The following is a 9648-nucleotide window of genomic DNA, read 5'->3' on the forward strand; positions in this document are numbered from 1 at the left end:
ATTTTTCACTCCCCTATATTGCTCTCAAACCCACTTTCTCCCTCTAACCTATCGATTTTTACCTATTTTTTTTGAAATAGCATTGGTGATGCCATTGTCCTGACTGACACTTGTATTATCTTCCCAAAGACACCAGGGAACTCATTAAGCCACCCATCAAGGGCGCTTTGCTTCCTGACCTCAGCATAATCTTCATTTATATTTTCCATGTTACTAATCCTGATTACTTTTGTTAAAACTGGAACTATTATATATTTTTAACATATCCAACTCACTTCTCAAAAGAGCAGGATTTTGCTACCAAAATACAGTTTCTCTAATTTGACCTCAGTCCTTGTGCTTCATTTAGCATGCAAGATACTTGTCCCCTTTCCCCATGCCAGAGGTCTGTCCTGTTTTGATGTTCCTTCAAATAGACATGATGTCACTATCTGGAATAATCTTGTTCTCTTCATCTGCCATCCCTTGCATTTTGCTTTGTATTTTAATTGTTCTTGGGGTTGTTATTCCTTTCTGTATGTCTATGATAATCATAATGGGGTTGTTTTGCGCATTTCATTTTTAGTATTTGAGTGCATAAATATGTCTAAACAGTGCATATTCAAAAGGTGTCTGCACAAGTACATCTCCCATCATCGCTGCCTTAAGTTTTTTTCTTGAGCAGAAAATGCCAAGTTAGGAAAAGACCCTCTAGTATTACAGAAAATTAGTATTACAGAAAATTCTATATAACATGAGTACACGGGGGACAGGCAGCAGAACTGAAACAGTGAGTGTCAGAGAGATCTCTGGAGGGTCCCAGATGTTGGACATGATAGGTTTTGCTTCTTGAAAATGCATTACCTTTACTTGAAGAACTAAATTGAACCAGAGAGTACATAGCCTCCCTTGGTTAAATGTTATAAAAAGATTAGAGAGCTTGACTTCATAAGCATAGGTGAAAAGCACAAAAGAAAGGGCGCTTGCTCTTCCTGCCTTGTCACCGGGCTGTTTTGGTTGTTACTTCAAATGGAAACACTTTGAAAAGTGACCCAAGGTTTATAGCAGTGACCCAGAGCCCCGTCTTACCATTTAGAATAATGCTGCAGCTTCAGATGTGCTGAGGTGGACAGAAGCCAAAGTAAATTCAGACTTTACTCTTGGCACCTAGTCGCCTGTGATCCTGATGCCCTTGGAAGCAATTCCTCTGTGTCAGGTTTGCCCTGCTCCATGTAGAGATGAGAAGGATGGTAATAGTGAGTGAACAGGACCAGGGGAAGTACAGAGTGCTGCTCAGAATGAAAGGAGCGAACAGTTTTTTTCTTGAGATGGACATCTGTTAGGTGGAATTTAATATATAGTGAGAAAAATGTTGCTTATTGTACATTTGGTATAAATGTGTAAATGATATTTTTAATAAGTACAATGTCTTAATATGCTGGAAAGTCTTCCCTTTTCTGCACTGAATAGGAGAAATTCTTTACAATTAGGCAAACCAGGACAACTGTTCAACACACAACAAGCTTTGGCATATGATCTAACTGTATTATAAAGATAAGGGGACTGATTATGAGATACTGATTATTTGTCTAGCAAATAGCACAGTGCAAGTTACATAAAGAAAGCTTTGAGATTTAAACTGTTATCTCTTATTTACTACATTGTATGCTCTAATGTTATTTAAGTATGAATAAACACACAGACAGACAGATACATACAGACACACAAACAGAAACATACATACATATATAGACATGCAAACACACACAGAGAGACACATATAACACAACACACACATACATACAACACACAACAAATACACACAATCATTTCTTTTTGTGTATTTTGAATTTTGGATCTGCCAAATTCTTTTTTTTATTGGTTATTTTATTTATTTACACTTCAAATGTTATCCCCCTTCCTGGTTTCCCCTATTTTCCCTCTGCCAACCCTCCTGCTTTCTTTTTTCTTTTCTTGGGTATTTTTTATTTACATTTCAAATGTTATTCCCTTTCTTGGTTTCCCTGACATAAGCCCCCTATCTCATCCCCCTTCCCTTCTTCTCTAAGAGTGTTACCCCCTCCCCAACCACTCCCTGCTTCCTGCCTCCCTGCCCTAGCATTCCCCTACACTGGGGGGGGGCAGCATTGGCAGGACCAAGGGTTTCTCCTCCCATTGGTGCCCAACAAGGCCATCCGCTGCTACATATGCAGCTGGAGCCATGGGTCTGTCCAGTGTAGGTTTTGGGTAGTGGTTTAGTCCCTGGGAGCTCTGGTTGGTTGGCATTTTTGTTCTTACGGGGTTGCAAGCCCCTTCAGCACCTTCAAACCTTTCTCTACTTCCTCCAATGGGGACCCCATTCTCAGTTCAGTGGTTTGCTGATAGCATTGGCCTGGTTACTTATCATGCTCTAGCTGAGCCTCTCAAGAGACAGCTATAACAGGCTCCTTTCAGTATGCACTTCTTGGCTTCATTAATTCTGTCTAGGTTTGGTGGCTGTATATATATGGGCTGGATCCCCAGGTGGGGCAGGCTCTGAATTGCCATCCCTCCAGTCTCTGCTCCAAACTTTGTCTCCATCTCCTCCTGTGAATATTTTTGTTCCCTCTTTTAAGAAGGACTGAAGCATCCACACTTTGATTGTCCTTTTTCTTGAGCTTCATGTGGTCTATGGATTGTATCTTGGGTAATTCGAGTTTTGGGGCTAATATCCGCTCTTCTTTTTTGAGGGTTCTCTCCCATCCACCCATCCAACAACAACTCCCTCCCCACCCTAGCATTTCATTACACTGGGGCATTGAGCCTTCACAGGACTTCTCCTCCCATTGTTGCCAGACAAGGCCATCCTCTGCTACAAATGCAGTTGGAGCCATGGGTCCCTTCATGTGTACTCTTTGGTTGGTGGTTTAGTCCCTGGAAGCTCTGGGGTGTCTGGTTTTTTTTATATTCTTGTTCTTCCTAATGGTTTGCAAACCCTTTCAGGCCCTTCACTCCTTTCTCTAACTCCTCCATTGTTGTCCCTGCACAAGGTTTGATTGTTGGCTGCAAACATTCACATCTGTATTGGTCAGGCTCTGGCAGAGCCTCTCAGGAGACAGCTATATCAGGGTCCTGTCAACAAGCACTTCTTGGCATCAGCAATAGTGTCTGGGGTTGGTGGCTGCATATGGGATGGATCCCAGGTGAGGCATTCTCTGGATGGTCTTTCCTTCAGTCTCTGCTCCACTCTTTATCAACATATTTCCATTAGACAGGAGCAATTCTGGGTTAAATTTTTTGAGATGGGTGGGTGGCCTCATCCCTCAACTAGGGTTGTGCCTAACCTCTGGATATGATCTCTACAAGTTCACTCTCCCCTTCGTTGGGTATTTTAGCTAATGTCATCCCCATTGGGTCTTGGGAGCCTCTTGCTTTTCTTACATCTGTGGCTTTCTAGTGGCTTCCCCCAGTTCCCTATCTCCCATTGCTACACACCACCATTCAATTCCCGGATCCTCTGTACATCTCCTTCGTCTCGCCCCACACCTGATCCTGCACTCCTTTTCCTCTCCCCCTCCTCTCTGCCTCCCATGTTCCTACCACCCTCTACCTCCAGTGATTATTTTGTTCCCCTTCTAAGTAGGACTGAAGCATCCACACTTTGTTCTTTCTTCTTCTTGAGATTTATATGGTCTGTACGTTGTATCATGGGTATTCCAAGCTTTTTTCCTAATACCCACTTATTAGAGAGTATGCAGTCATTTCTTAATAATGACAATTTAACAACTGGTCAAAGGCATAGATCCATGTTTCCTCAGCTACAAAAGAAGCAATAGCAATCTTACCACAAATTTTCTTGGAGACTAAGTAAGAACTGTGTTATATGAACTTAGGAAGAATCATTTATGTACTTATGTGCCATACATTTACACACAGACTAAGTAAGTAACTGGAGTACTAATTTCTTAAATAACAAAAAAATCAAACAAATGTGAACAAAGAGTTAAGATTGTGCTGAGTTAGTCTGTCTCTTCCCAAGCAATTGGAAGAATCCATTACAGCCAATAGCCATTATGGATAATCTTTCCTCTGTAGAAAGAATATCTTGCTTTCATGATTTCTACAGAGGAGTTGTAATTATAGCTTTAAACAAAACGACAAGAACGAGCAAACACAACAGAACTTCTTACTTCTTGTATTTCATCTATTTCTGTTGTGGTTCAGTTAGAATCTTGTTTGTAGGGAGATGACAGAGAGACAGATCTGATTTTCCCATAACAACTCTTTCAGTATTCTTGTCTGTAGTTATTTTTCTACAATTCAACTATTGCATTATATTTTGTTTCTCTTATATTTATTATTTTGAGATTTCACCAAGAACTTTAGTGTTCTTAGATGAGTGTAGTGTACAGTATGGCTCTGGATGGTCTGCTTACAGAGATGACTCAAGAGCCTTGGATTAAGATGGGAGGGATGTGGCTTTAACTCAACACCATTACTATCCCATGAGAGTCCAGGCAAGGTGGTATTCACATCTGAGCACTTTTCTAATCTCTTAAAGCTTTGATGAACTTTAAAAAAATAATAATCCAGGTAATTTATAATGAGACCTGGGGATCTTTAAATGAAACTTAAGTTAATTATTGTTGTTATCCAATATATCCAGTGCTGCCTTTTAAAGAAGTCCAAAAGCTATAGGCTATTTTGATATTAGTTCACTGTACAGTATCTTGTAATGCCACTTTGATTAATTGCTATTGCATTCTGTCTGGAGAGCCATGTAGCTGTCTTTTCCATTTATAAGCACATTAGAGTAGATAAGTATGTTATTCTTTTCATCACTGTGACAAAACAACTGGAAGACAGCCTTAAGGAAGAATAGATTTATTTTGACTCACAATTGGGGAGTACAGTCCACTATGACAAAGAAATCATGGGGGCAAGAGTATGAATCATTTGGTCATATATCCAGTCAGGAAGCAGAGGGAAGAGATTCCTGGTTTATTTTCTTCTCATTATTGAGCCTTTGGCCTCAGCCCATAAGATGGTGATGCCATTTACAGCATGAGTCTTCTTTTTTTGAGTAAAAATTTCTAGAAACAAAAATCACACCCAGAAATATATTTCCATGATAATTTGAAATCTAGTCAACTTGTCAATCAAACATCACCGAAGAAAATGTACACATAAAACAACTATTTGTAGCCACAACTACTTATTCACTAAGCACATGAATGGCTGGGGATACAGTAAGGATTTGAACAGTACAGATAATCAATGCTTTATTGTAGGGTCTTAATATTCTGTCCTGAATTTGTATTCCAGGAAGAGAAGGAGACAGGTGAGAACTCCGCTTAAAGAGCTCAGAGATAAACAGAGTAAGGTAAGTTGGTTACCATTGCTCCCTCTTGTTAAAATCTCCTATAAGAGCTCTTTTATTTTCAGTTGTTTATCTTATTGCTTATTTTCCTTTCAATCACCTTGCAACATGATTCAAGCATCAAGTACCTAATGAAATATTTATCTGCTTACTGTTAATAATTTTTGAAGCCAAGATTTTAAAAATATATCAATATAAAAAATACCTATCCATTTTTCTAGTTCTTAGAAAGCTGAGGCAGGGGGGTTTTGAGAAAAATAGTAATAATTACACTGTTATAATTGCAATCAGCACTACACATCACCAACATCTGCATTATGTGTGCTTCCATAAAACATTGTACAAACTTAGTAGTTTAAAACACCAGACATCTATTTTTTCATGATTCAGGGTTTAAACAAACAACAAACAAACAAAAGGAAGCACAAGAAGGTTATCTACTTCTTGGGTAGATCTGGTCTTGTACTTGCCTCCCAGTTTTGGTAGTTGCCTGAATTTCTCCATCGTCATTGGAGAAATATACTAGACTTTGAATAGATAGAGATCATCTTATTTTTGAACAAGTAATTAGCATAAGACCAAACCAGATAATCTGCCTTGAATTTACTTACCATCTATTCCAGTCATGTAAATTGAGAATGAAATTTCTAAAATAGGTTTTAATAGTAAGGTCAGTGTTTTACCAAATTATCTGTAATGGAAATATGCCCTATATCAGTGTATTTGGAGGGTTCTATAGAATACCTTCATTGGATGTTGAAATTCAGTGAGCCACTCAATGTTTTGCTATTTATTTTGCAGGTAGCCACCAACTGCAGAAGTCCAACTTCTCCCATTCAGACTACAGATGATGAAAAAGAGGACATTTATGTTAACTATCCAACTTTCTCTCGGAGACCAAAACCAAGATTCTAAGCCGCTCTTTTGCCTGAGCACATTAGTAATGACTTCTATGGCATGGATTTTTACCCATGTCCTCCTCACCACCAGGATCTACATTGATTAAAAAGTTGATTGGATTTGTTTTATCTCATATATAGAAGTACTTTATGACCTGGGAATATTCTTAACAGAGATGGATTTGAAAACCCAAATCTAATTAACCGTTCAAGGAACAGTTCAAGGAACCATCTTCCATTATATAACAGAGTAATCTAGAGAGGACTAAGTACCACGTGGCTTTCTTGCTCTACTTGAAATCAGCTGTGAACATAAGTTTATTTCTGGATGCTTCCTACAGTGTTGGTTCTGCTTATATACTACTGGTCCAACTCTCGTACTGCTTCTCTCAGATGCTCCCATGAGTATTGCCAAGGACACTTGGTAGAAAGTTTACTGGTTAAACACAGGAAACAAAGTTTATTATTCACTCACTAGCAAGAAGGTAGCATTACCACAAAAGATTAGATGACCTAAATTAGCTGTGGGTTCAAGACCAGGACAAAAGGGTTACTTGGGAATTCTGAGTATTGCTAAAAAGGCTGAAAGGGACCTAGAAGTTGAGTTATTTTTAACAAACTTTAACTTCAAAGGCATTGCTTATTAACTAGATAACAAATGAATGTACTGTAGTATCAGCATAATTCAAAAGAATACATGCCAAGGAATGCCGAGAGCAGAGATAATTGTGTAACTATTTCTTCCCTTTCTGGTTTCAAATAAATTCATTTCTAATTCTATAGAGAAGTCTTGCTACCCATTCAGGACTGGTCTTCTATACAGTGAGATGGTCCAATTAGAAATAATTCTTTTAATAATGCTTTTTCTACTTTCGAGAGTTATTTTAATATGTAAACTTGTGAGTTTAAAATCTTCAAAATGAGCACATGAAAAGAGATTGATGGTTTTAAGTAGTAGAATACAGTAATGTAGGAATCTGAGAGCAGAGAGTTTGGGAGGGGGTGAAGAGGAAAAGACATCACCAAATAATGATATATGAGAGAAAATCTACACTTCAGAGTTTGATCAAGGCCATATCTCCCAATTTGGCTGGCACTGAGATAATGCACCTGATGTCTCCATTTTAGAAAAAAAATGAGTATTTGTGGAATTAAATAAAACTCTAGTTATCTCAAAACTATGGTAATCATTATCAAATAGAATGATATTTAGTATCTAAAAGACCCATTTCTTATCTGTAAAAAATTTAAATGATCATAATCTTTAAATATTCATTGTGGAAAACTTCGATTAAGTTTGTGGTGTGAAAATTTTGTTACAAACTTAAGTGAAAACAATCCAAATGCTAATGCGGTTACATAGATTCTAAAATGCAATTCATAGTTTTAAGATAATTAGTAGATACTTCATATTTTAACCTTAGATACCATGCATGATAAATAGGCCAATTATTTTCCCAATTACAGAAATTCAGAAGGTAATAAACGAAAATGACAGTTTCTTAGTTGTGCTTATATATTTACTCAAGAATAGCTAATTAACTCAGATTTTGACTGATTGCTTGAAAATTTTTGTGTCTCAATTTGTGAACTGTTTCTCTAAATATGCCAGTGTACCATTGTTGAAATACAATTAACCAGAAAATAGTCAACATTTGGAACCATAGGAGATCACAACACAGTTTGCATGGTTAAACAACTTAGTGTTGTTCATAAAATAAACTAATTATTCTTCCATAAATGTTAAAGACAATCAAAATACTACTTTCTATCATGTTTGGAAGCCAAGTTTTGCAATGGCTAAGTTGGTGAGAGGGAAAGCTTTTATAATGGCATTATAGGGAGATAGCTACCTGGTAGTCCGTGATTTGTATGAAGAGTCACCTAAGTAGATCAAGAAAGCCTCCAGATCACTGGACACTCTTCTTTGTTTCTGTGGAGATTCATATGCTGTTTCGAAAAAAAAAATCACTCTGTCAAAATATATTTTCTCTGCCTACCCTTCCTTTCTATATGTAGTTCCCTTACAGAATTTAGTATTTATTGGGAATACTTACTACCACCTTGACCTCCCTATGTCTCTGTTATGCTGCAGAGACAATGTTCATTGACTCTGTAGACATTTTTATTAAAGAAAGCACTTTAATTGCAATCTTTGTGGCCTATACAATTCACAAGAATTCTGTAATGTGACCCCTCCAAAAATTTTTGTGCCTATTGTTCTGATTGGTAGCAGAGCAATCAAAACTGCACCAAAATAAAAGATGAATGTCAGAAATGAAATACAATTTTGTTCTCCATGTTTTATTTTATTTTTTAATATTTAGTGCTGCTTTGGAAGTCAGATGCTTTCTGGAGGTGCTTTACTCAGATAATGGATACCAGTATATAATGCAATGTTTAAGTGAAATATGTATGCTTGAATTAAATGCTATAATCTTAATATTTACATTAAAGTAAACAAAGAAAGGTTTGATTAGGAATAGAGCAGTTTCTTAGGTGCTTACAATAACTGTGTATATACTATGTTATTATCAGACTGGTGTCGTTTCATTTAAAAGCATTTGTTAATATTGAGAAAATAGAAAATATATCTTTATTGTTCTCTTTTATTCTTTCCTATATTTCTCTTACTGAAAATTGAATTCAAGGCTTTTAAATATCAGGCAAGTGCTATGCTTCTGAGATACACTCTAGTTCACCATATAGTTTAAAGTTTAAATATTCAACTAATTGTCAAGATACTATCATTAAATATAAATTTAAAAAGATAAAGTAAAACCTAGGAGGTTCTTTTTTATTTTAAACATGCAAGTTTTATTAGTTTACATATAGAACTCTATTAGATGAAATGATATAATTATAATTATCTTTTAAATTAGGAAACCCCACACTATAGTTAGAGATCAGTTTACATAGTTTAATTTTTTATGTTCAAAGCAATAACACTGTTGTAAGATGCTGGTAGAAAATGCTTTATTTGAGGATATGGATAATAATTGTCTGGTTCTGATTAGTTGCTTATTGTTTCTGTTGTAATTATAAGTTCTATGACAATTGTATTTTGAGCATTGTTTCCAGTTTTATTTTCCATTATCAGAGACTGAATTTGTAGGCATAAAGCAGCTCTTATCCCTCAATGTACTATAATCTATTGTTCTCAATGAATAAAACATAGTTCTCAATGATGACTAGTTTCTTTTGCTACCAAAAAAATTTTAGGAAAAATAAACAGAAAGAAATCAACATGTAGACAGAAACACAGAACGAATTTTAATCACAGAAACTTTTTATCTTTTATCTTAAAGAAATGCTTTGTACATTCTATAAGTATGTGTATTTCAAACAGCTATGTAAGAATTTTCTTTTTGGAAAGATAGCAGTCCTCTCTCCTGCATTTCCTTCCATCAG

At 36.4% G+C, this 9648-nt stretch overlaps 1 protein-coding gene across 6 annotated transcripts in view; it reads left to right on the plus strand.

The window, feature by feature from the left end:
• Cd226 (CD226 molecule) overlaps positions 1–9422 on the plus strand; it is a 96507-nt gene extending 87085 nt beyond the window's left edge. For 5 of the 6 annotated variants that reach the window (XM_039096759.2, XM_006255028.5, XM_006255031.5 and 2 more), the window contains 2 exons: positions 5284–5341; positions 6140–9422. In XM_039096759.2, coding sequence (XP_038952687.1) covers positions 5284–5341; positions 6140–6253 — 172 coding nt within the window. In that variant the 3' untranslated portion in view covers positions 6254–9422. The remainder of the gene's footprint in view (positions 1–5283; positions 5342–6139) is intronic. The other variant, NM_001107370.1, reaches the window with a different exon arrangement.
• Positions 9423–9648: the final 226 nt, after the last annotated feature.

Source organism: Rattus norvegicus, chromosome 18 (genome assembly GCF_036323735.1).
Source record: "Rattus norvegicus strain BN/NHsdMcwi chromosome 18, GRCr8, whole genome shotgun sequence".
Taxonomy (NCBI): domain Eukaryota; kingdom Metazoa; phylum Chordata; class Mammalia; order Rodentia; family Muridae; genus Rattus; species Rattus norvegicus.